We start from the raw sequence: 27,421 nt of genomic DNA, 5'->3' as shown, positions 1-27,421 counted from the left end.
CGTGTGATGTATCCAAATATCCCCCTCGACAAAAGCCTAAATTAAGTCCGGGAGGTCAGCTTGCGCCAGCTACAAACTCTCTCGTGCCCTAGCCCAGGACTTTAAACCGATATCTTCCAAGGCCAATAATCTCCATGTGCCAGATGTGGTTGAAGAGGGGCCCTAAATCATATTATGCGTGCTTGCCCTGTGGTCCGGTCACCTTCGGACTTACTGAAACTCCACGATCACGATTCGTGGGAGGCCGTGCTGCTCACTTCAGACTAGAGGACACAACTTCTGACATTGGAGTGGTCCAAGAAGGCCACCGGTGACCAAACGCTCCCGGCCCCCAAGCAAGCAAAAACACTTACCACAGTCATTTTATCGTCTAAAGCATGAAGCATTTCATCTTTACTTCAACTCCGACAGCACCCCGCACTACCTTCGTCATCTTCGTATGACGGGCGCTCACCCATAATCAGGTAGCTACAAGGAGTGCCCAACGTTTAGGAGTGCGAATCAGCGCCTTGACGATGCGTGTTGCTTCATCGCAGAATGTCCTCTATAAACTGGTTTCTCTCTGAAAGAGTACGCCCGTGAAAATTCTCATTTTTTCATATAGTGGAAGCTTCTTTCTCTAATGAACTGCGAACGTGTTTCTAAACAGATTGGTGATGAATCTGATACTACAGTGGTCATGTGGTGCGGCAAAATTTTACAAGTTGCTTTTAGTGCATTTCTGCACTGAACACTTCAGGTGAATTTTATTTTGGTGGTGAAAACAATTCCAGAATGCGTACTTCCAGTATCCAAACACTCACTCTGATATGCGCACAATAAATCGAGCACCGAATCTAATATTTATTCATTGCTTCAGCAACGCGCAACAGCACATCTTTAAGGGGGCTTCCGGCACCAGTAGCACAGCTCGAATAGTGTTCTGTGCAACAAAGGAAGGAAATATGTGTAAGAAACGGCGGGCATCACACATAAACGTTCTAGGATATTACCATTCTGAAGCTGATGACTGGGTTCCGATCGAGACTGGCGAAAGCACGGGCACAATATTTCAGACAGAGAACAGACCAATAAAAACAGTACCGGCAGGTAACGCAGCAAAGCGATTGACAGTTCTTGACTGTAGCCAAATTCCATAATCCTCACAGCAGTACTTGTTCAAACTGACTCAAGCAACTACAAGATTGCATGTTGTTGGGCGAGTTGGTCGTACATTGTAGAATAAAGGTACTGCGCAAAATAATACAAGAACGGACGAGAAGGGCACAAGGACGGGCGCAGACTAAAGACTGGGTTTATTCACAAGAACAAACGCACACTTACAGCTTCCACATCACCATGTCGATCACTAAGCGCGAGCCAGCAATCTCCTTTCTCTCTGATAAAGTCTTATCGTGGTATCACTCACGCAATCATCTCTTTTGTTCCTTATGAAAAAAACATCATCAAGTTCACGCGCCATCTGATCGCGGCTACGCCTCAAAATCATCGTTTTCGGCATCAAAGGCAGGCATTGGTTATCACGCGTAGCCGAAGGGCATGCGCTGCAGTGTAAGGGCAGATTAGACCCTTTTCCGGTCTTAATTGAAAGCTGGTGTTCCCTCAACCTGGCGTTTACACGTTGGCCTGTTGACAACGCAAGATTTTCCACAGGTTAGGACGATTTCCTAAACAACCCCCTCCGAGCACCTGACGGCCTCAGTAACGTGGCGCTTTTTGCATTCTCGCAAGCTCCTTTCTCTGGAAGCAATCCTAGGGCAGACTGAGGCCAATTGGCGCAGGGCAAAAAACACTACCGGCACACCGCAGCGATTGGCTACGTTCTTCAAGTCGTGTGACACCCTATGAAGATAAGGAAGAACCGTCGGCCTGATCTTTCCTCGGCGCGATCATCCGGTGGTCCTCTTGCTTTCAATCTCTGTAATAGAATTTCCACCACAGCGACCACAACTGTAAAAGGGAACCCAGCCTTCAGCAACCAACAACCTGATTTTTGAGGCTGCCATGCACCTGAATAATACACAACGTCTCCAAGGCTCCACTGAGGCAGAATGTTCCAATTACCCGTTTTACCGTCTTGGAAAGTGCGTGTTCGTATGGCAACAGGTGTTTTCGGAATCGTGGCGAATACATCCAGCAAGTGTGATCTGGCTTTAAAGTCAGGTTGATATCTAAATATTCAAATCTATTTTTGTCAGGTAACTCGTAGGTGAAGGTTAGACCTCTCCCGCGCCGTTTGAAAAGCAATAAAATCTCTTGCAGGGCGTCCGTGTGCGTCAAACCAGGTTGCTATTTAAGAAGGACCAGATAGTTGTCCATGTATATAAAAACCTTAACAAGAAATTTGTTCAAATAACACACCAGATCCCAATCAATACTGGCCAAGAAAATATCAGCCAATCCAGGTGCCACACAAGGCCGCTAAAGCCGTCGCTAAGAACATTGTTACCAAGAAAGAGAGACCGACAAGGTAAAGACCCGAGCGATAGAACTGTGCAAAGATTTGGCATAAGAGAGACTGTCAACGGCTGTTGATAAGTGCAAACGCATTAGCCTAGAACTGTTTCTCACTGCGAAAACCCTCAAGATTGACAAGCCTTTTGGGAGCTCTGTAAGCGAAAGAGATACTTGGCAACGGGAGATTAGCTCCTTTATCCTGAAGTGTTCAAAGTTTTTAAAGAAACGACCCTTTCATGGTAAAGAACTCGGGTGCTGTGGTAGCCTTCTTACAGGCTTCAGCATTGGTGGGGTACGCTCTTTCGTTTGACTTGTAAAACCTGTTGTTTTGTATACCACAATGATTCTTTGTTTTGTGGTGTTAGCTCATGCATTGAAGACAACTGGGTCATGGGTTTTCAAAACGCCAGTGGCTTTTCCCAGCACAACTTTATGTCGCTACTTGAATTCTATCTTGAGTCAACTTTTGCAACCTTTGACAACCAGGTCCTTGTTCAAAGCGAGGGTATTTGTATTGGCTCCTTTGTGGCACCTGTGTGGCACCTGTGTTGGCTGATATTTTCTTGGCCAGTATTGATTGTGAGCTGGTGTGTTATTTGGAGAAGTTTGTTTTTAAGGTGTTTAGATACATGGACGACTATTTGGTCCTTCTTAAAGAGTAACCTGATTTGACACGCACGAAGGCCTGCAAGAGATTTTATCGGTTTTTAAACGACACGAGAGAGGTATAAACTTCACCTACGAATTCCCTGACGATAATAGATTTCAGTTTTTAGATATTAACTTGACTTTAAAGCCAGATCACACTTTCAGGAAGTACTCGCCACGAGCCTTAAAAGACCTGTTGCCAAACGAATCCGCACTTTCCAAGACGGTAAAACAGGCCATTGGTACATTCTGCCTCAGTGAGAGGTCGTGTGTTATCCAGGTACATGGCAGCCTGAAAAATCTGGTTTTTAGGTTGGTCAAGGCTGGGTTACCTTTTCCAGTTGTGGTCGCTGTGGCGGAAGAGCTATTACAGAGATTGAAAGCAAGAGGACCCCAGGAAGATCGCGTCCGAGGAAAATTCAGGCCGACGGTAGTTTTCTATATTCATAGGGTGTCACACAACTTGACGAACGTAGTCAATTGCTACGGTGTGCCGGTAGTGTTTTCCGCCCCGCGCAAATTTGCCTCACTCTGCATTTAGACTGAGAAAGGAGCATGCGAGAATGCAAGAAGCGCAACGCCACTGAGTTCGTCAGGTGCTCGGAGAGGGGTTGTTTACGAAATCCCCCTAACCTGTGGAAAAACTTGCATTGGTCAAACAGGCCGACGTGTAAACGACCGGCTGAGGGAACACCAGCTTTCAATTAAGACGGGAAAAGGGTCTAATCTGCCCTTACACTGCTGCGCATGCCCTTCGGCTATGCCTGATAACGCATGCTTGCATTTGCTGACGAAAACGAGGATTTTGAGGCGTAACCGTGACCAGACAGCGCGTGAACTTGCCGAGGCCTTTTTCGCAAGGAATAAAAGATATGAGTTCGTGAGTGATACTACGATAAGACTTTACCAGACAGAAAGCAGAATTCCGGCTTGCACTTCGTGATTGACATGGCGGTGTGGAAGGTATAAGTATGCGTTGTTCTTCTGAATAAACCCCGTCGCGAGTCTGCGCACGTCCTTGTGCCCTTCTCGTAAGTGTTTGTATTATTTTGCGCAGTACCTTTACTGAACCATCAAGTAACTACCTCTTCCAGCTATGCTGTGTGTGTTATTAAAAGATACACAACCGTCTAGGTAGACGTTGCGTTCAAGCGCTTTTGCGTTTTCTCAGTGTCGTCCAGTAACTTTGATCTTCACGTAGCCGCAGCCAGACGGTAGACACCACCTCTCACACGAGGATCCACTTCGGAAAATTTATGGCACTCGCGGCTTCTCAAATCTCGATTTCGCCCATCCAGGTCAGACCTCGCATCGTTCTTCGTCCTCTCCAGGCATCCTGTCCAATGTGTACTCTGGTGCGCAGAATTCAATATCTCAATCTCGTTTTCTCTCCCTCCTTTCTTCTGCCCCTATAGTGTACATCACCTTCACCTCCCCTTCGGCGCTGTCGATTGGTCAATACGTGCCGCCTGCATGTGCATTGTGGCATACTTCGAAAGCAGTCGCTTTAAGATGCAAGTGCCACCAGTGCAAGGACAGATAGGGATTGCGGTAAAATGATGTTTTATAAAATCCGGTCCTTTATAAGCGCCAGCTCTCCAGTGCTCTGTAAACTATAACCATCGCTGTGCATTCATCCTTCGTATTACAACTTATCAATGTGTCTAAGTTAACCGTTTACAAATCAACCACTAATGAAATTTCTTTGTTGATCTGAGCACTAGATGCGGAATCAGGGCACGGGAAAACTTGGAACGGGATTGTGGTAGGGACCGTTCTTGTGTCATTTTCCCCTGATATGTGCTGCATTGTGTATCCTCGTTGCAATGGCAGACGCCGGAGCCACATGACGCAAATGCTTTGAGTTTTTACTCCATTGTTAGGTCTGATCATTCATTTCTAAGTATACTTGGCATTATATTAGTTGCTCCAAACACATTGCCCCGGAGGATTTCATACTGTGACCCCTGGCGGCGCTCGAGCTAAGCAAGCGAGGTAGAAACCGAAAGAGACAATGCCTTATCCATCTCAGACGATGAAAGTCACACGCGTTCGCACTTGGCGCCCAAATCGCTCATGCGTAAACAGCTTTCCGTGCATATAAATGCCAACAGAAGGTGTTCTTCTACAATCTATTTCTTCTACATTTTCCGAGTGCAGTGAACGCAGCAGATTCGAAGTAAAAAAGGAGAGGAAATGCAGAAAACTTTCTTTCCAATGCTTTATTTTATTCTCAGAGCAGCCGTTCTCATAAATTTAACTTCTTTGTGCACCGAATGCGGGGCTCATACGGAAATACGTATCGATGAAGAATCTAAATACTTCCCCTACCAGGACGTCTACCAGGTAACTTTTCCGTAAAACTTTCATTGATGTCGCTATTTTGCACCTAAATATCAACCATTCCATCAATTATTCCATTTCTCCAATTACATTCATCACTATGGTTATGAAAGAATTAATCATATATTGCTTGTTTCCTGCGTTGTAGAGCTACAAACTGATACCGCCGTACATCATAGTTTTCATTTCTTTATTTCGATATACGAGTGAAAGTTTTGGCCGATGGTTGCCTTGCAATAATTTACTGGTTATATTCCGCGAACTTCTGGCTGTTTATGAAGCTTTTATTTTCTGTTGAGATGAAATCAGCTACGTCTCTGTGCGTTCAAGCAGCAGCATAATCTGGCCGTATTTCGAATGGTCACGACTAGGAAACTTTTAGGGGGTGAAGCGGCTATTGCAATGTGCACTTCTGCAGTGCGCGCGCCGTAACCATCCAGTATATGGTGCTAAATTTCATGCTAATACGCTGCTCCGGAAGCGTTATAATTCTTACGAATTCCCGGCACACAATGTTTTCTCCTTTCATAAAGAGAAACTACGCACCTTCTCTATTTTACTCATTCGACAACCCCGACGCGTTGTCCCAAATTTGAGAGCACCACAGCTCTCGCCTGTCGTAATTCACGAGGGGGCACAATGTCCACCGCTGACACTATTCTCAGCTCGTGTTTCACTCCTGCAAAGCATTGCCTGCAGGTTGCCGCATTTAAAACCACCAAGATAAATCTGTTTCCACGCCTTCGTATTGATAAAGCTTTTTTTTTTTGGGTGGGGGGGGGGGTGTTCAGATAAGCAAAAGGTTTCTTTTCCACCCAATCTTTGATGCTTGGCTAAATTTTGTACCTTTTGTTGCTCATGTGGCGCCACATATTCCGAGAGGTACTAGAACTAAATCGCGATTTTCTATTTTGCTGTCATGTACTGCTAGAAAACTCTAGTGTGCAAGCACACATGAGTGAAAAACGTGAAACACATTGATGCAAGCAAGTGAGGACTTAATTAAAGCAAATTTGATTTATTACCGACAAAAGAGACAATTTTACTGTAACATATGAAGAATAGATGAAAGAATACTCGAAGAAAGAAAACTTAAAAAAAAACCTACAACTGCTAAGCAAATTCTGGCCGCGAATAACTCACCAGATTGCCAGATTGCTGTTCTGAAGTCAGAGGAAAAGCTGTTACAAATTTATTTAAGTAATAAGAAGGAAGGTTGAGCAAACCTACTAAGACCTACTCTGATAAACGACAATCGTGATTTCAATTTGGCCAAGACTGTATTTATAATTTGTACTTCTTTGTAACAAGCCAATAAACTCTCATCTATACTGGGTTAATTGGTACTTTGTTCAGCGAGGTTTCACAGTTAAATTTTACAGCAAGACATCAGAAAACTTCCACAATGGGCTAAAGAAGTTCCTTTTTAAAGCAATTTTACACGAATTTTGTCCCCTGTAGCCTGCAACAGTTCAGTCAAACGAGATATAAAAAAAAAAATATCAGCAGCGACGCCAGTCGAAGACGAAGAAAGGAGAACAAAAGGAACGGAAGGAATGACAGAAAATGTTTCAAACAAAGCCTCTCATCAAGGCCAGTTCTTCCGGTTGCGTCCGCTTGGGTTGGAAGTCATAATCTTGTCTTTTTTTTCCTTTAATCTCTTTGCACCTTGCCTGTTACATAACTCGGTTTCTTTTCTTGCAATCAATTTCTGGTACTAAACCATTTTTTTTATCTTCCGATCGGATGCTCCCTTCACTCCCGGCACAGTGCTGGTATAGGAACCAGCCCAATCCTTTGACCTCACAAAAAAAAAAATCGGTCCGGTTCATCCGTTAGAACACGCTCACTACTAGGCGGCGGCTCACGCCACGCTCCGTGCAAGGACAAAGCTATCACAACTCCGGACGCTTTCATCTCCCGAAGATATCCTTCGTTCATACGGCGACCATATTCCATTTGACTCTGAAGTCAAGCGGCTTCACATTCACGAACGCCTGAAGTTTTTCATTGCTAACAGTTTTATAACTTTTTTTTCAAGTAATAAGAGGACCGTTCCACTCAGAGATTTACGTGAAGGTTGGACTATAAAAATGCGTTTATTATAAACGACGATATGTTGGCTCTTTTGAAATGAACCTGGTTTTGTATGATTTTGCACATGAGTTGAAATTGTTTTGAGTCTTTGGCTGCTTCTGCGAAGAAGGAGTAAAGGTGTAAGTCGTGGTGATAGTTTGAACGGGGGAAACGGGCTTGTGGTGATTTGTGCAGACTGCAAAACGTTAAGCACGTTGAACAGGGAAAGTATAAAAAAACATACGTTTTATGCTACAAATTAGTCTTCCAATCTTATGGCGCCTCTGCTTTTATTAGCGTGCTTTATTATCAATTTATTTACGGCAGCTGCAGCACGAGGAACTAGCGTACATGAATTGAATGATGCGGTGTTGAAGAAGTTCCAAAGAAAATATTCGGTTAAGTTGATCGCGGATCCATCTTTCAGAGGCGTATTCTAACTTTGGTCGGATGTCTGGTTTTAAGATTGTCTTTTTCTAGAACGGGGAGAAAGCTTTTAGTTGCGAAGAAGACAACAGGGAAATCGGTTAGTGTTGTTAACCATGCCATAATATGAGTACACCAATTTAAGTTCTGCGCAGAAACCACTAGCTCAGCACTGAATGCAGATGTGTGTTAAGAGAATATTACCATAAAGAAAAAAAATCTCAATTGCGCTCGCTTTAGCCGCACGATTGTAATGCGCCAGCGGTCAGTTAAGACGACGGTCACTGACCCATACTCAGCTATTTTTAATTTCTTTTATTTGTCGTTCTTGCGTCTTCGTTCACATCTTATAACGCCACCAAAACGGTCATTCTCTTCTTCAGATCCATTGGCGCAAATGTAGACAGCCATCGCGGTGGCTAAGTGGTTATGGTGCTCTGCTGCTGACACAAAAGACGCGAGTTCGATCCAAGCCGCAGCAGCCGCATTTCGGTCATCGCACAGTAAATGGGCCTCTAGCGTTTCGGTGCACGCGAGATGCTAGAAGCCAGTTTATTGTGCGATGTGCACGCACGTTAAGGAATCCAAGGCGCTCAAAATTATTTTAATCATCGGGTGTCGCTTTGGGACGTTAAACACCATAAACAAAATCCATAGGTACCTGGGAGTCCTCATCTCACTTAGGTGGGCGTCCTCATCCCACTCAGCAGCGGTTAGACGATGCGCCACAACACCTGCAATCGCAGCTGTTGCCATCGCCTCATTATTTCACTGCACCTACCACAGTGAGAAGTTTGCTCGCGATCCGGTAGACAAGGCTTCACGTAGGGCTTTATGTAGGACTTCATTCTGTTTACCAAGTAACATATCACGACCAGTCATCAATTTACGGGCCACCTCTCACGGTGGACAGTTTGCTCAAGATCCGGTGCGCAGGACATATCCTAGGCCTTCATTCTATTCGCCGCGCCATATCCTCTATAATGATCGTGCAAGGCTAATTTTTATACCAAAACTTTTGCCGACTGTTGAAGGAAACGAGCATGGAGTTGTCAGTGATTAAAATCACCAGCGATCTACGAAATGACTCATCTCGTTTGAATTAATCGCTTTAAAAGGTGTTAGTATCCAAACCGTTATTTAAAGTAGGATAAAAGTTAATCTCCGTCAAATCAAAGGGAAAGAATGCCAGGGATTCTTTCAGCATCAAAACAGCATCAAACAAAAGGTTTGAGATCACAAACGTGTCTTAACCATCCTGAAATTCAATAAAAAGTGTTTGGTAAAGTACCCAACAACAGAAGTGCACAATTTTAATGGCGCAGACGACCCGTCTATTTTAGAATTTTCAGAGATAGCTCTTCAGCGAATGCCTACAACAAAGATATCCAACAGCTTTGAAATCACTTCACATCTGCCCTGCACGATTACTTACCGAGTTTTGCTAAGCAAAATAGAAAGCGTTTAGAAAAGACCAGCCGCTGGGTAACGCGAAATATTATAAATCTGAAGCGTGAATTGCGCCGTGCGCGTAAGAACAAGCTAGAAAAAAATTTAGGTGATTGCGACTTATGCTCCCTGGTGCGAAGTGAGCTAAAAATGCTCGCACGTCTTTTATGGCTATTACTATAACCAATTATATGACAGTGGCATTCACGAATCAAGGTGCCACCGAACAGATGCTCTACTAAGCTTTCTTTATTGCAACAGAATTGAACCCCTCACCTATGCGGTGTCGGCATTCCTGTCTTACTGCGCGCTCAGGACGAATAAGTGGCAAGTCAGTGGAAGAGCGCAGAATTACAGCGTTATGTTATCAATCGATAAATTTTGACAAACCGTGGATACTCTCATAACAAAATCAGATTTATCAGAGTGCGCAGGATGTCGCATTCCTCTGGACCCATTTTCTTTTAGCGAAATCGCGGAAAAGGATTATCTATATCGTTATAGGCAGCACGCCACGATAGCTATAAGGTACAAATGCCTATACTTTATGTCTGAACGGGCCTCAAATGTATGCATCATTACCTGCTACATGCTTGTTGCGGCTGAGTTGCAGTAAATGTTTTCTTTCGGGAGAACTCCTGAAAGGCTCTGGCAACGTGAATCCGGGAGTCTTAAGTTTTTCTACTTGCTACGTATGGCGGTTCTTATTTTTGAAATTAGCGAATTGTACGAATATCAGCCTATTTTTGTCAAACACGAAGGAACGAAGCCTATGAACAAGCTCAATGTCCGTGGCTTCCATGTACAGCTGCAAATATTCTTTTACTGAGGTTGATTGCTTTGTCTCAGGAATTGCCTTATATTGCGCGCTTTTATCTTCCTACTCGACGAACAGCAGGTTGATGCGTAGCGCCCTGTCTTCGAACCCCCAATGGGAGCCGCTAAACGTGAAATCCTGCAATGGTGTGGCTTTCCGAGCATCTCAGCATCCTAATGTCAACCTTGAGATCAGCCACAAATTGGCGGGCCTCTTTGGATTCGAATTTATCCAGCGTATCCGTTATACGCTGCTACTCTTTATCAGTTTCAGTTTTCTTTTCTCGAATACATTTTCTGTCGTTCAATAATGACATTCACCTTTCTTTAGTTTGTCCAAGGGTTTTAATAGGTCATAGTAGTTGTCGCGGCGAGGTGTGCAATTTTGGGTCCTATATTTAGCTCAACGTAATCGGACATTAGCAAAATACTTTTACGACGCAAGGGCACTCAGAGAAACGATGAATGAAGCAGATGGGATCAGCAGCACCAGTTGACCGCTGTAACGAGAGTGCTAAGTAAATAAAAAGAACAGTTCTTTACTTGCTCAAAAAAAAAATCATCTTGCGTTGTGCAGCTGTCATCGCTCCCGTGCTCTCAAGCCAGACTGGGTTATCGGTTTTTTTAAGAAGGCAACATCGGAGTGACACGCCACACTTGCGTAGTAACTAAAAAGCGCTGCGTAGGGGGAACCGGGAATTTCTGTAGCGGAAGAAACAGCTAGTCGGAAGGCATGTCCAGCGTAGAAAGCGAGGCTATCTGGTAGAAAAGCGGCTCCTAGTCTACATCATCCTTCGGGTGAGCACTAAGAACTGATGCTTCTCAGGACGAGCTCCAATTCATGCCACAGTAAGCATAAACCAGGGAGCGTAGCTATGCAAAAAACAGCGATTAATGCCCAGTCGATGCAATCGCGGCCGTGGTTCCGAGTCCGCCACCAGCACATGCGCTGAATCTCGGTAGCTGACTGCGCCTGCTCCGGCAGTCCTGTGTCTGCCGTTGTAATGGAGGTGCATGCCCCACGTGAACTCTGCTCTGAGGCGCAATAAAGGCGAAGTGGGCATAGCCCCAAGCTACGTACAGCCTAGTCGTGTGGCCTCAGTCTCGCATCTTCGCCAGCCCCGTAGCTCAGCCAGGAAGGAAACCATAAGCAGGCTAGCCCTGCGCAGCCTCTGCTTTCAGCCGCAAAGATGAAGCGGCCTAGGGAGCGTGAGGAGCACTCGTGCTTATTGTCGAGTGTCTGAACTACAGGGCGATAGCCCCGGGCAATCTTTAAAAGCGAGATTTTGCTAGGCATTAAGTGGGTAGACAATTCTTATATTTATTTTCACATCAGCATCAAGCAACATTGTAGTTTCCTGGCAATTAAAAGTGATGTGCAAGAAAGCTAGACTTGAGAGTCGTGCTTTGCTATCACTGTAGTACTAATCGATATATAAAATAAATTAGACATCAATGCATGCAATAGGGAAACTTCGAGCAACCATAACTTCCAATCTTTCAGCTGCTCTCAGATGACAAGAATTTATCGAAGTTATTTCATCAACAAATTATAGAAGTTCGCGGAGAGCATCCGTTTTTCCTGCATTGTTTAGAGCGCTACACACTGCTCATGCGCCGCAGTAGGCTCTACCTACGTGATAGAGACATTACTCGCATAAGCTAATAGTTCTACAATTCAGGATTTTATTCCTAAAAATAATGTCCATCTTACAGCAAGAAGAGACCAGCTCCAAAGTTCTTTGAAACCAACAGCTTTGTATCCAATCCACGGTGCCCCTTTTCTGTGTGATTGATAGAGGGCCAGAAGCTGAACGAGGTGTTTGTCTCCCTTGTTCCTGTTTCTTTATCTCAAAATCTATGACACCTATTTGAACACATAAAAAAATGTAATCGCCGATGATTGAGGAGTTTGGCGCGTTCTAAGCAAAATAAATTGAACGTGTACAAAAAATTTTTACTGCGTAACACAATTTCTTTGCTTGCAGCGTTTCATGTTATAACACGCTCTCATCAGGTGGACGAAAATATATTAGACCCAAGAAGCATGATATTATGTAGTCTCAATGTATAAGATGTCTTTTTTCAAGCACACGGATTGGTATAGACGATAAATGAAAAGATGAGCGGGAGCAATGAAAGTAAAATCGTAGTGCTTACCCTTCGTATCATTAGTCTGTACTGCTATATTCTCTGCCCGAAAAAATGTCGGAGAGGATGACGTGTGAAAAGGAATATCTTCGTCAGGAACGAATGTTCCAAACCCGCACTTCTAACACAGTCAAGTTAACCAAGAGTGCAAAGGGAAAGCGAGATTATAAAACTCTCTATTTACTCTCCGCAGAAGCGAGGAGGCTTTTACAGATCTTTCTTCTGCCTGTGCAGTAAATATTTTCTCAAAATTGAATTTATAACTGCTTCGACATCTCACTATAATCTCTAATATGTCTAAAACCAATTACTTATAGCTGCGATCTCTAATCGCATGTTCACATGTTGTTTAATGTAATAAGTTGCTTTCAATGCATTTCATAACGGCAAATAAACTAAATTTCAGGGCTTCAGATTTTTATCGCCACGTAAGTGTCTGAACAATGGGTTTTACCACAATATATTGTTTTCCATAACTCTGATCATGAATTTTTTATTGAATTTGCAGGCATTCAAGAACATAACCGACCTAAAGGACTTTTATTGGCTTTACGGCTTCAACTACAACAGCAACCATACTCTGGGAAAGACATGTGTTTATTTTAAAATCGAAGGACTTTCTGAACATGGCATGAATTACTCTAGTAACTTCATCAAGGAAGGTAAAAAGTACGTGAAGAGAGTATGCATTAATAACAAAAGTGTTCCTGTTAATCTTTTTTTCCTGACCCATGCAACAAAGTGTCTGCTAACAACGATCTTTTGGTTCCAATGTTTCTGGTTAAAGCGTGCGTGATTTTGTGTAAAATATTTTTCGGGAAATCAGGCCGCAGCTGAAGTCACCTCTTTAATATACTTAGCGCGCTTTTGTTGCAGCGTTCGTCTTTGTCGTGTCTCCCTTCCATGCTCGTCTCTTTTGCGCTACATCTTTATTCAAGTATTATGTTAGAAGCCGCCGATATCGTTTTTTCATTCCAAAGAGGCCCAGGGCTTAAAAGAGAGCCATTGTGACAGTAAGTCAAAACTATTTCTATCATGCGCTTCCTGAAAGTCGGCGAAAATTTAATTCCGAGTATTCCATGCCCTCTTTCGAGAAAGCAAATCTATTTATCCACGCTGCTCGCAACTATGGCAACAACGTGATCGCCTTGATGTGACGGCACACCAACATTGCATTTCGCTTTATATCATTCTGATTCAAGGGCGAATGTTCGATAATGTTGCTGCATACAATATTTTTTTTCCACTTTTTGTTGGCTGTTTCTTCCCGGCACAAAGTTCACCTTAAATATTCGATCAATCGCCTTGTTTATTTTTCTCTGCGTTGTATGGACATCCTGCCGTCGTTTATCGTCCACCTCAATTATTTAGCACAGAGGACGAAGTGAAATTGGACTGTATCGATAGATAATAGCATACTGGCGGCAAAGCTGCCTCTCTTAAGGAAAATGGACCTTTTGCAAGCTATAAAAGACAAAATTACAGCTAAACATGTCGCCGTCACTGCCCGGTTTCGCAAGAAAACAATATGAGTCGACACCGTGCTTGCGAGCGGATCTTAGATACAATGCTACATGGTCATGCCTTTCAAAATGGCGGAATCCAGGCCTTCTTGGCGAAATCGACACGAGGTTTCTTAAGTCAATTTTGTATGCCTGAATGCATTTTTTGCTGTCAGACAAGCCATAAGATTGAAAGAAAGAGGCAGATAACTAATTTCTACTGTGAAGAATATTTGAACAGAGGGGTTCTCAATGCCCATAAAAGATGTGTAGTAGGTAGGCTACGATACGACTCAAACGGTTTTTACAACACTCTTGATACCGAGTTGGCACGGAAGCTTAAATTACGAATATAGCTTAAAATCAGCTTGATTATGCTTCTTACAAATATTCAGGAAAGAGCACCGAAGCATAACGCTGTCATCTCTCAAACGATTATGACATGTTTACTTTGATTAGTAACTTCTCGAAGAAAATTTTAAGCTTACATCCATAGAAGTTGACCATAGTTTCTTCGTTTTCCTGCCCTAAAATGTAAATGATGTTTTTTCATTGTTTACAAATAAATTTTTGTATACTTCTGAGAAATTCTTTCTGCAGCCTACAAAAAAAGCTTTTCACAAAAATTGTTTTATTGATCCCGCTCAGTGCTGTTTCCCACTTATATCCCGCTATAATTAGAATCTGACAAAAAGTGAGGGGACATTTTCGTTGCGGGCGCAGAAGCTTTTGCTGAGGCACACCACAGCAGTAATTTGGGGAAATTTTGTTAAACACTAAGTGCCGCAATGAATATACTGAAAAGCGCATTAGTCATAATTTGTAGTTCATTTCTTCGAACGGCATTGTGAAGCTGTTTGTGGCTTAGTGCCCTATTTTCATAGCTTGTTGCTTGCTGGAGAGGTGTGAAAACCTGGTCTCCTTGTCTTGGTACAGTATATCTGCTTTTGCATCACTTGCGCCGCGCGTAACGTACTATTTGTTCTGAAAACCAAAGGATAATAGAGACAAAATAAAACAGGCATCAATTTCTTCTAACTCTATATGATTAGAAGGCAGCTGCCAGCTTATATAAGCTACACACACTATTGTGCTGAAAAGCCAACCAAACGACGGATCGTAAACACAAGCAAACTGCACCAGTGTATCCTTAACTTGTCTACTTAAAAGGAAACACTTTTTCCTCTGATATTTTCTCTCAGCTCTTTTGAAAGAAAACAATTTTTCGGGGCAGTTTGTGTGTTTCAAAATTATAAGGCCATTAGCAAAGCAAAGTGTGTCAAACTGGAGCCCCATTTAAAAAGCGAATAGGAACACTGCATCATTTTGAAACTGCTGGAAGCGCTCATTGGAGCAGGCGTTGAGAAGATACGTTCCTCTCGAATAGGAGCAAGATCCAAAATACGATCTTTGAGTTAATTTCGCCTACCGTTTGTCCTCTATAGCTGTTTATTCTATCGTGCACTCTTGAAGACCGTCTCGTGAGATAGCTGCTCGCGTGTTTAGGAGCACGGGCTCTCGAAGACTGATGATCGCGTTTTCGGATACCTCAACGTGATTGACGCACTGTTTCGAGATGACAAATTCACACAAACAAGCGCATGGTAAGGCTGCCTTCAGTTAGCTGGGAAGCAAGTGAATTAAATAAGGGATGAGGCGGGGCTATGCTGTAGGCATCTGGCGTACTCCGTGCCTCCCTCTAAAGCGGAGGACACAAGCGATTTTCTTTTATGAAGGCCTAACAGACGAGCTCTGTCTCCACCCACAAGCATTATGCTCTTTTTTGCAGGATGACACAGGTATTGAGCAGCTGTTTCAACTAGAGAGAGTCGGCCCTTAGGGAAACTAATACTCTTGGAATATACGACGGGATCTTTGTAATGTGTTATAAACATATTTTGTATTCATGAATGCACTAAAAATATGCCGTAATTAGGTTCTTGAAATTAAATACTTGGTATTCGAAATATATTCTTAACATCTGCCAAAAATACATCAATTAAAGCGTGCTTTGAGCTATTTTCAAAAAGGCGAAAAATATGTATGCGGCTTTAGAATCCTGTCAATGTATTAAATGAGTAATTTCATAAATGTGGGAATAATTCCTCTGATGTATACTTCAAATTTGACAAACGGAGAGTCCTTTTAGACATATTTTAAGCACACTTTAGCTTCCGGAGAACAATCTACCATTTGAAATCGTGTTTCGGGAAATGGCCTTTGCATGTTGGCAATCTATTGAAAGTGTACTTTCCGAAATAACTCACCGGTGATAAAATAGGTAACCAGCTTTCCCCTGGTTTGGTGCTCGGCTTATTTAGGGCGAAATGCTTAGGAAATGGGTCTTTGGTGCCGCTTTGAGGAATAGAAAATACCCTGTGTCATCGCGCTGTTTGGCCATAGATGCCCTTGCGCTTCCCAAATACGACAGTAATTCGCCCAAGGTATACTTCAACTCTAACTAGTGAGCTCTCCATGTAAACATATCTGCAGCACACTGCAACCTACCGTTAGTGCTCGAAACCTGGCTTCGGGAAATATGTTGGCAATGTGTTAACGAGACAGCGTTAAAGAACTCGTGTCGCTGAAAAGCCGGTGCCATAGGCGTCGGCCATGAGTGAAAAATCGCTCCTTCTCCTTCTCGCAATGTACGCCACTGCCCCAACAGATGCCGCGCGACTGGAGCGCCTCCCTCTTGTCTCGTTCGGGCGCAGTGGGGCCGTGCGGGCACGCAGGAATCACTCGGTGAGAGGCGAACAAGGCAGCCCACATCCAAAGCGCGTTCACCTCGATGCTTGCGGCTTGCTGCCCTTTCGATCGGCGCGGAAGCTATGCAGGCGTTCGTAGCATCGAGTTTGTTGAGAACGATGTGCCGACGAACTGCGACTGCAACTTGAGTCGCGCGCGTTTCGGCACGGCGCCTGGCAACACTTTTACGTGGCTTTCCGCTCCGCGCGTCCGCTTCACCGTACATTGCAGAGCGGTTTATCTAACGGGCAAGGCGTCGCGCCGAACGGGCGATGACATTTCGTGGACTCTCTGGCAGTGCTGCAACACGCTGTCGCGTTCACGCTTTAAGGCGAAGCTGAAGCGTCCTCCAATTTTTTAAAGTTATTTCGTAAATAGGAAATTAGTTCGTCTAAACTGTACTCTGCTGCAAATTTCTAGCTGCCGTTTAAGAGTTAGTGCTCTAAATCGCGTTTCGGGAAATGATACGTTGGAAATGTATTTAAAGAGCACTTTCGCAGATGCGAAATTAATTCATCTAAGGCATACTTCAATTCTAACGAATGAGCAGTCCGCGTAAACATATTTGCAGCACATTTCAAGCTCCCGTTGAACAACCTGTTGAAGGAAATTGCGTTTCGAGAAGTAGCATTGCCTAGTTAGCAATGTTAATAAAGCGTGCTTTCGTAAATACGAAATTAATTTGTCTAAAGTATACTGCAATTCTAACAAATGGGTAGCCCGCATCAGCATGTTTGCAGCACACTTCAAGCTGCCGTGGAACAATCTATGGCTAGAAATCACGTTTCCGGGAACAGTGAAAACTCTCCTTTTCTGTCGTCCATTCGTTTATGGTAACTTCTGGCAGGAAGGTTATCACCACTTATTTCAAATTACGTGTGGACATCGATAGCATTATAGCGGCAAGGGCGCCATGCGCACCTCCAAATGTGAACATGCCAGCTAAAAGGACCCCGACTGGCAAGGCCGAACGGCTCCCGTAGACGTCCATGTATTTGTTGGTTGACAGTTCATCTCCTGACCGATAACTGACGCAAGTTACGACTAGCAATTTCGGTTCTAGATAGACTGCTTATGCTTATCCGAAAGGGACCACTCCGACACTTGTGCCATAATTTGGGGGCTCACAGTCTGCCCAAAAAGTGCCTCACCGGGAATGATTTAGTCTCCCTCCTCGGGGGGTTGTATATATAAGCCAAGCCAAGTATCACGCTTGTCGGAGCACTTCCTGGTTGCTGACGTCGACGTCACTTTCCGCCGGCATGTCCTGTGTGGTGACACATTTCCCGTCCGGGTCCCATCAGGTGACCTTGCACTGTCGTAGACTTCTTGATGGCAACGTGTTTTCCCTGGGATTGTAGGTCTCCTGATGCTTATCGCATGTTCAGTCATTGCTTCTCCTGTTGACAACTTTGATCTGTACCATGGGGTGAATCCGTCTACTACACCTTTTTAAGCCGAAGTGAATATATTGTAATGTATATATTGTATATTTTAATGTATTCTAATGTAATGTAATATATTTATTGTATATTTTATTATGTTTTTTACCCATAATAAATGTTCTTGATTCATTTGTAAAAATTTTCATAGTATTACTCCTAGCATACTTATAAAGCATCCATATTGCAATTTAACCCCGCCGCGGTGGCTCAGTGGTTAGGGCGCTCGACTACTGATCCGGAGTTCCCGGGTTCGAACCCGACCGCGACGGCTGCGTTTTTATGGAGGAAAAACGCTAAGGCGCCCGTGTGCTGTGCGATGTCAGTGCACGTTAAAGATCCCCAGGTGGTCGAAATTATTCCGGAGCCCTCCACTACGGCACCTCTTCTTCCTTTCTTCTTTCACTCCCTCCTTTATCCCTTCCCTTACGGCGCGGTTCAGGTGTCCAACGATATATGAGACAGATACTGCGCCATTTCCTTTCCCCCCAAAACCAATTATTATTATTATTATTGCAATTTAAGCGCAGGCACAAAAAATTCAAAGTTAGTATGAAATTTTAAGAATGAGTGGGAATTGCATTTTTAGCACAGCCTTTTCATTTCAACGGGGGGTGCTGAGCCTATGTTAAAAATAGGCACCTTATTAGGGAAAAGAATACCACCGTCCATTTAAAGTAGAGTGTTCGACGGAATCCGGTCTGGCGAGGAAAATTCAAACCGACTTGTCACAAAAGCACACAAAAGGTGATCGACATTTGACTCCCGTGCGGGTGTCTTGATCACATTAAAGCATGGGACGGAAACGTAGCTATATATGGGGGATTTTTGTAAAAGAGCGGAGATTGCCACGTGTCCGGTTAATCCTATGTGGTGTTATTTAATGTACAGTGGTTCCAAGATCAAGCGTTTTGGCAATTATTTTTTTCCTTTCTAATCCCACGTGCCACCTCCTGGTCGATGGCATGGCCGGTGTCCTGATGATGTTCCGCCAAAGCGTTTGAGCGAGTTCTGCCTTTTGCGACGTCATTTTGGTTTTGCTTAAGGCTCATCTTGAATTTTCCGGTTTTATCGATGTATGAAGCGGCACGATAAAGGCAGGCGAGCTTGTAGACAACGCCTGGACAGATAGCTCGGGCAGTATGGTCCTTCGCCACCCTATTCTGTTTTTCTTTTACATATTTGACAAGTCTGTGTTTTTTTTTTTTGAAAAGTCGGCACAGTCCATTACGAATAAAAGGCTGCTTACACAAATTATTACATTACATAAGCTGCTGTGCTGGCAATACACCAATTAAAATGCTATTTCGCTACAGAAGTTTTAAATGCACACTCCCTGAATGATCATTCTACGCTTACAGCACTAGAAGCGACAAGGTAAAGATTAAACTGGCTCGAAGACTATAGACGCCACCTGGCTTTCCAAACACGTGTACGTACGTACTCGTTCCGCAGAAGACAATACGTGCCAAGGATGCATTTCAACTGTGATTTAGGAATTTTCCATAGGAAACAAATGCTAAGCACATCGAGTGCTCGTGTTCGACGCAAAATCTCTCTTCAAGGTGTTTAGAGCATTCCGAATGATATGAACATTGCAAACAATTTGAGATTTAAGTTACACATCCAAATCCATTTGAGTTCTAGTTCGTAGCAACGTGAGACAGGCTTTATGAAAAGCGGCACGTTCACAGGCCGGAAATAAATATCATGCTGCACTACTAAATGATTACACGATCTAATTTATAAATAGTATGGCAAACTTCTGAATTTTTTTACGGTCATGTTTATTTAGATATATATATATATATATATATATATATATATATATATATATATATATATATATATATATATATATATATATATATATATATATATATATATATATATATATATATATATATGGTTGTTTTTTCTGCTGCTTTATAAATAATTTGCTTTAAAGGCAATTGATTGGCACTAGACATTAAAAAATATAGAAAAAATTTCCCAATGCACCTAGGTTTTCGGTGACTGTTGGTTTCGTTAATATGTTTCTCAAAACGAGCCCCTCATTTCATTTGTTCGATATATATATATATATATATATATATATATATATATATATATATATATATATATATATATATATATATATATATATATATATTAGCAGACAAGTTAAAGGAAATGAGGGGCCCGTTTGACAAATTTATGAAGGGAGCCAACAGACACCGAAACCAAGGTGCATAGGGGAACGTTAATTTTTTTATTATTGAGTTATGCTTAACAGTGGGATAATAATACTTAGATTAATAAACGCTTAAAAAAAACAACCATACCGCCGGTGGGATCCGAACCCACGACCTCCGAATATCGCGTCCGGTGCTCTCACCAACTGAGCTACAGCGACGGCTGTCCAATCTGCTGCTCTCGTGGGTATTTATGTTTACTGGGTGTAAGCGAGCCTTGAGAGTGTTCACCAGCGCCACCCTCGACCGTAGCTGCGGACGTAGCACGTCCTGTAATACCGCGAGCGTGACGTAGAACGTCGTCTAACGGTGAGGGCGGAAACTGCGAGAGCCCTCTTATGCTACATATGGCATCAAGACTGCCAGAACCGAGACCCTCGTTAAGCTATTAGCAGACAAGTTAAAGGAAATGAGGGGCCCGTTTGACAAATTTATGATGGGAGCCAAGAGTCACCGAAACCAAGGTGCATAGGGGAACGTTAATTTTTTTTTATTATTGTGTTATGCTTATCAGTTGGATAATAATACTCAGATTAATAAACGCTTAAAGAAAATTACTTATAAACAGCAGAAAAAACAACCATGCCGCTGGTGGGATCCGAACCCACGACCTCTGAATACCGCGTCCGGTGCTCTTACCAACTGAGCTACAGCGACGGCTGTTCAATCGGCTGCTCTCGTGGGTATTTATGTTTACTGGATGTAAGCGAGCCTTGAGAGTGTTCACCAGCGCCACCCTCGACCGTAGCGGCGGACGTAGCACGTCCTGTAATACCGCGAGCGTGACGTAGAACGTCGTCTAACGGTGAGGGCGGAAACTGTGCGAGAGCACTCTTATGCTACCTATGGCATCAAGACTGCCAGAACCGAGACTCTCGTTAAGCTATTAGCAGACAAGTTAAAGGAAATGAGGGGCCCGTTTGACAAATTTATGAAGGGAGCTAACAGTCACCGAAACCAAGGTGCATAGGGAACGTTAATTTTTTTTTTATTATTGTGTTATGCTTATCAGTGGGATAATAATACTTAGATTAATAAACGCTTAAAGAAAATTACTTATAAACAGCAGAAAAAACAACCATGCCGCTGGTGGGATCCGAACCCACGACCTCTGAATATCGCGTCCGGTGCTCTTACCAACTGAGCTACAGCGACGGCTGTTCAATCGGCTGCTCTCGTGGGTATTTATGTTTACTGGATGTAAGCGAGCCTTGAGAGTGTTCACCAGCGCCACCCTCGACCGTAGCGGCGGACGTAGCACGTCCTGTAATACCGCGAGCGTGACGTAGAACGTCGTCTAACGGTGAGGGCGGAAACTGTGCGAGAGCCCTCTTATGCTACCTATGGCATCAAGACTGCCAGAACCGAGACTCTCGTTAAGCTATTAGCAGACAAGTTAAAGGAAATGAGGGGCCCGTTTGACAAATTTATGAAGGGAGCCAACAGTCACCAAAGCCAAGGTGCATAGGGAACGTTAATTTTTTTTATTATTGTGTTATGCTTATCAGTGGGATAATAATACTTAGATTAATAAACGCCTAAAGAAAATTACTTATAAATCAGCAGAAAAAACAACCATGCCGCCGGCGGGATCCGAACCCACGACCTCCGAATATCGCGTCCGGTGCTCTTACCAACTGAGCTACAGCGACGGCTGTCCAATATGCTGCTCTCGTGGGTATTTATGTTTACTGGGTGTAAGCGAGCCTTGAGAGTGTTCACCAGCGCCACCCTCGACCGTAGCGGCGGACGTAGCACGTCCTGTAATACCGCGAGCGTGACGTAGAACGTCATCTAACGGTGAGGGCGGAAACTGTGCGAGAGCCCTCTTATGCTACCTATGGCATCAAGACTGCCAGAACCGAGACCCTCGTTAAGCTATTAGCAGACAAGTTAAAGGAAATGGGGGGCCCGTTTGACAAATTTATGAAGGGAGCTAACAGTCACCGAAACCAAGGTGCATAGGGAACGTTAATTTTTTTTTTATTATTGTGTTATGCTTATCAGTGGGATAATAATACTTAGATTAATAAACGCTTAAAGAAAATTACTTATAAACAGCAGAAAAAACAACCATGCCGCTGGTGGGATCCGAACCCACGACCTCTGAATATCGCGTCCGGTGCTCTTACCAACTGAGCTACAGCGACGGCTGTTCAATCGGCTGCTCTCGTGGGTATTTATGTTTACTGGATGTAAGCGAGCCTTGAGAGTGTTCACCAGCGCCACCCTCGACCGTAGCGGCGGACGTAGCACGTCCTGTAATACCGCGAGCGTGACGTAGAACGTCGTCTAACGGTGAGGGCGGAAACTGTGCGAGAGCCCTCTTATGCTACCTATGGCATCAAGACTGCCAGAACCGAGACTCTCGTTAAGCTATTAGCAGACAAGTTAAAGGAAATGAGGGGCCCGTTTGACAAATTTATGAAGGGAGCCAACAGTCACCAAAGCCAAGGTGCATAGGGAACGTTAATTTTTTTTATTATTGTGTTATGCTTATCAGTGGGATAATAATACTTAGATTAATAAACGCCTAAAGAAAATTACTTATAAATCAGCAGAAAAAACAACCATGCCGCCGGCGGGATTCGAACCCACGACCTCCGAATATCGCGTCCGGTGCTCTTACCAACTGAGCTACAGCGACGGCTGTCCAATATGCTGCTCTCGTGGGTATTTATGTTTACTGGGTGTAAGCGAGCCTTGAGAGTGTTCACCAGCGCCACCCTCGACCGTAGCGGCGGACGTAGCACGTCCTGTAATACCGCGAGCGTGACGTAGAACGTCATCTAACGGTGAGGGCGGAAACTGTGCGAGAGCCCTCTTATGCTACCTATGGCATCAAGACTGCCAGAACCGAGACCCTCGTTAAGCTATTAGCAGACAAGTTAAAGGAAATGGGGGGCCCGTTTGACAAATTTCACCCCTGGCTCTTATTTGGTGTTAGTCTAAGGAACTCCTTGAGAACGCGACTTCGAGCTAGCAGGAAACATTGACGAAACATGTTATTCAAGGCGCATAAGACAAAAGGACCAAATCTTGACATGGCATATAACACCTTTTGCAGGGTTTCTTTTTATACTCGGTTTGTAACGCAATTTTTCCATCGCCCTGTTATCTATGTTCTTCGTACCGATTCAGTGCACACGAACTCTATGATTCTTTCTAATTTTTCTCGTTCTACTGGCGAAATTAAAAATGGTTTGTGTGAGAATATCTATTATATATGATGAATTTTTGCTTTAAAAAGAAGTTTTTTTTTTCAGTGGAACAATACCATACACCGGAACCTTCTTATGGTCGGAGGCTGAAAATTATAGGGGAAAAGAAAAACGAGAAAAGTTCAACACCCTACATTCTGAAATAAGAAATTCAGGTATGACAATTGTTGAGGACGTCTCTCTTGGCTCTTTTTAACTGCATTCCTGACTTTCGTTCCGTGCGTAAGATAATCACGGCTCTAGAAAAAAAAAAGCGCACTAGGCTACGCTGATTAGCGCATAAAGCCGTGTCGAGAGCCGTTTTAATGAGAGCTGTTTTCCTGTTCTGCCATTAGGCGGTGTTCATTTGATACTGATGTTCCTTAATCCTTTCCAGGTTCTTAGTAACGCAGAGAAAGAATTAGTTATCTCTATACGAGGGAAAACAGAAATACATCGTACCGAGTGTCCTCTAAGTGCAATTAGGGTAGGGTTCGCAAAACAAGGCATTTACTTCGGCACCACTGTGTATTGCGCATAACATTTGCAATCTTAATGCACTAACGAGTAACAACTGCAAATACAACGTACATTGTGGGCAACAAAGAAAATTGTAAGGTGACCTGAAGGAAAGGCGCTTTCATTGGCACTTTTTTTAGTGGCACTTTTCCTTCACGGCACTTTACTGTATTGCAATACAGTGTAGTACGGTAAATTTGATACTTTCATGGGGCTGTTAGGTTTCAAGCCATGTACAGGAAAAGGCTCTGGAGACATGTTTTGACGCATATAAAGTCACCCAACACCTTTCAGGTTTTCTTTCGCGTACCAGAATGCACTATCTTGGCGCAGTTCCACGTACAGGTAACTTCACATCACTGATAAGAAGTCTTGAAGACCACGATCTATACGCAAGCCTCCTGTCTCCTTTTATTGGAAGTAACACCAGCGCCGGTGCTTGACACTAAGAGAGTCACCTGGCCAGAAGAGATCCTAAACAAAGTCATTGGAAACGCAGCGTAGACCCCGTACGTATATCACGAGTGGTCTCTCGCCACACAACAATACCATTCTGTACAACAGATGCACCCACTGCCAAGAACACTGTTGGGCATATCGAAAACATTCTATATGGAATTGCCTCTATTTCTAGTGAGAAAGCCACGAAATTCAGCATATATAGTATCAAGACATGACCACCCCAGCATTCCATATACGATCAAGCACCGCAGCACATCATGGCATCGCTGCGTACCGTCTTAAGATTAATGTAAAAAAGGTCGATTGACTTAAGACGCGCAGCTGTGATGGTTGCGAAATTGACATACTAAATGTTTCTTCTACACCTTAAACCCCATCCTTCCTAATATGCCAACAGCGGCCGAGAGCCATTCCCTCATTGTAATAAAGGTTTTGTTCATTCATTCATTCACAAGAACCTCTCAGTGTAGAAGATTCAGCTATGCCGCAATGAGTCACATACGTATGATCTGTTTGTCTAGAGAAAATTACTGACTTTTTTGATGTCTTGAACTTACACGGCTCTTTTGCAGAAGACCGATGGCCAATGAATTACACGCTCGTATTTTCCGATTATAAAGAATGCTCAGTTTTTCGTGTACTCGCAATAAATAATGGTAAGTATGCAATGAAGTCTTAGAAATCCACTCAGAAATCTTTGTCACTTTTTTCTTTTTTTACCCAGGTTTCTCTGAAGTGTTTAGGCTTTCAAAAATTTGCTTTTTCTTACTTTATTTTGTCATTAACATTAACTTCACTTTCAAAGAGTCGATAGCTCGCAAGCTCGGAAATGATATGAGTAGACGTCAAGCAGACTTCAGAGAGCACGTGCTTTTTGTAGCTGCACTTAAAACGTAGGCGTATCCATCTATTCTCTAGTGATGTGGCAAAATGTGATTCCCATGAAGAGAGAATTCTTTATTGGCGCAGTGAATGCGGGTAATAATACCTTGGTGTCGCCAGGAATTCTACACAAATTTATTAAGGCAACCCTATAAATCTATCGTATGAGCCTCGCAGAACTTTAAAAATGGCAACTTAAGTTTTCCTGAGCATCATGAACAGATCTCGCACTATCTCTAGCTGAGGCACCGAAGTGTGACTTCCCCTTTGTTTTTCAGTCATTGTAGGCACTGCGGACGCAATGTCAGCGAGCGTTGCACATAGAGATGAAGATAAGATTGGTAACGTGAATAACGCTTTTAGTTTGAAATCCGGAGCATAGAGTTTTCTTGCTGCAAACCCTATAGAAGTATTATACCTAAAACATCATTCTGCATTGTTCTTATACTTATATACCATCTTGCAGTTTTCGGTTCGCGTCAGAAGCTTGTTACCACTTGCTACCCCACCAGAAGTAATTGCAAGTACACTAACATAATCACTTTGGTCACAGTATAACTTTGTATGTTAGAAATGCTGCAGCACAATTGCGCACCACAATATAGAGCAAGTTGCGCAGCTATGTTTAAATAATTGAGAGCTAAAATACCGTCCTAAATTCTCTTGCTAAGTTGATTATTTGTAATCAGTTTCCAATGAACCGCTGAAATACATTAAATAAGTAGATATGATCGCGGCATAAACAAGAAGTAGGACTCAAAAATTTAAAGAGCTTAATTTCTCAAGTGAAGAGATATGGGGCTCTATATTTTACGTTTCCTAAAATGGGTCGTTTCGAATTAAATAAAAAAAACCTTGCTAGCCCTCACCTTAATACTAAAGCACTTATTGCCAACTGGTGGAAGAAGCACGAAAAGAACAATGTCTAGTTAAGTAATCCAAAAGATTCTAATTTATGGCGGTCGGAAAGTGGCTTTGGGCATTTATTTTTATTAGTGATAGAATTTTTTCTTCTATATCTACCTAGGCTGTGTTTTTTCGGGTCGACGAAAATGCCATTAGATCGAACTTCTAAATGCAATCGAACGACAGCACTGTTTGTCTAACTAACGCCATTTCCACTTAATGATTTTGGCACAACTTTTCTCTTGCAGGACATGGATGCATGGTGCTCGCTGGCGATTCCGCAGCCCGCAAAAACGCTTTACCCGAAAAGTGCCAAAGTATGTACCATAATGCCTGTGACAAGTCCAAAGACAGATTTGAGAAAATATTCGATAATAATTGCACGAAACCTAAATTCATGGTCGTCAATCCTTGATAAATAAAGCCTGATTTATTTCGTTCGACGTACTTGTCTATGAATATTGCAGTAATATGTTTCCGTTTGAATGAACGACATTCAGTTTACGACCGTTATATGCACTTTTTGACGAATATAGGGCAAGAAAGCAATACGTTAGGGCGCAGTTCATTGGAATTAATGTTAATCCAGTAGGAATTTTGGCGGGCTCTTTGCATTCTTTTTTGTTAGGGGGGGGGGGGGCACAAATACAGCAACGCACAATCCGTTACCACCTCTTATTTACGAGGAACATATTTAAGAACTTGCTTTAAAAACTTTGAGAGGCACATCGGTGTGGTCTATCTAAGCAGGATTCCTATAAAGAAGCGGTCATTATCTACGTTGTTGAGATCAAATACAACAAGAAATCTTATATAGCTGAAATTCGCAAATGAAACTTTATTCTAAATTTTTGGGTGCAAGATTATATCGGGTAATTGAACGGTGCCAGTATATAAGGCGAGCCGAAGATAATAAATTTTATAATCGTTTTTCCTCTTACAAACATCGAGTGCAAAAATACGCGTTTGAATGCTCGATCAGTACGCTTTTCTTAGTTGGGCACTGACAAGTTTGCGTGGTTAGCTCTTTAAACAACCGCTGATTCTGTGCTTATTGAAGTACAAATTGTTATTGTGATATCTGCTGGAAGACCACGCGCATTGACATCATTTTATATGTAAGCAAGACGGGAATGCCATCTTAGCGACGTTTCAGAAGT

The 27,421-nt window shown here is 43.1% G+C and overlaps 1 protein-coding gene and 2 non-coding genes across 3 annotated transcripts; 1 reads left to right on the top strand and 2 right to left on the bottom strand.

Moving 5' to 3' along the window:
- Positions 1-5,217: 5,217 nt before the first annotated feature.
- Positions 5,218-26,704, top strand: LOC144134862 (uncharacterized). Its single transcript, XM_077667672.1, has 5 exons — positions 5,218-5,451; positions 12,875-13,035; positions 23,559-23,668; positions 25,046-25,129; positions 26,510-26,704. The coding sequence occupies exons 1-5, from the start codon at positions 5,302-5,304 to the stop codon at positions 26,674-26,676; spliced, it is 672 nt and encodes a 223-aa protein (XP_077523798.1). The 5' UTR covers positions 5,218-5,301; the 3' UTR covers positions 26,677-26,704.
- On the bottom strand, positions 20,876-20,949 carry TRNAP-CGG (transfer RNA proline (anticodon CGG)). The gene has a single exon. It is a non-coding gene; the product is annotated as a tRNA-Pro (tRNA).
- TRNAS-CGA (transfer RNA serine (anticodon CGA)) lies at positions 22,866-22,939 on the bottom strand. Its single transcript has one exon. It is a non-coding gene; the product is annotated as a tRNA-Ser (tRNA).
- Positions 26,705-27,421: the final 717 nt, after the last annotated feature.

Source organism: Amblyomma americanum, chromosome 5 (assembly GCF_052857255.1).
Source record: "Amblyomma americanum isolate KBUSLIRL-KWMA chromosome 5, ASM5285725v1, whole genome shotgun sequence".
Taxonomy (NCBI): Eukaryota; Metazoa; Arthropoda; class Arachnida; order Ixodida; family Ixodidae; genus Amblyomma; species Amblyomma americanum.
The sequence above is the reverse complement of the archived record's forward strand: the minus strand, read 5'-3'. Positions and strand labels throughout refer to the sequence as shown.

Excerpts from the sequence above, each read along its gene's own strand:
- LOC144134862 (XM_077667672.1), top strand. The coding sequence starts at position 5,302 with ATGCAGAAAACTTTCTTTCCAATGCTTTATTTTATTCTCAGAGCAGCC. Across the intron at positions 5,452-12,874 it reads CCTACCAGGACGTCTACCAG|GCATTCAAGAACATAACCGA; the intron begins GTAACTTTTCCG and ends TTGAATTTGCAG. Across the intron at positions 13,036-23,558 it reads TTCATCAAGGAAGGTAAAAA|TGGAACAATACCATACACCG; the intron begins GTACGTGAAGAG and ends TTTTTTTTTCAG.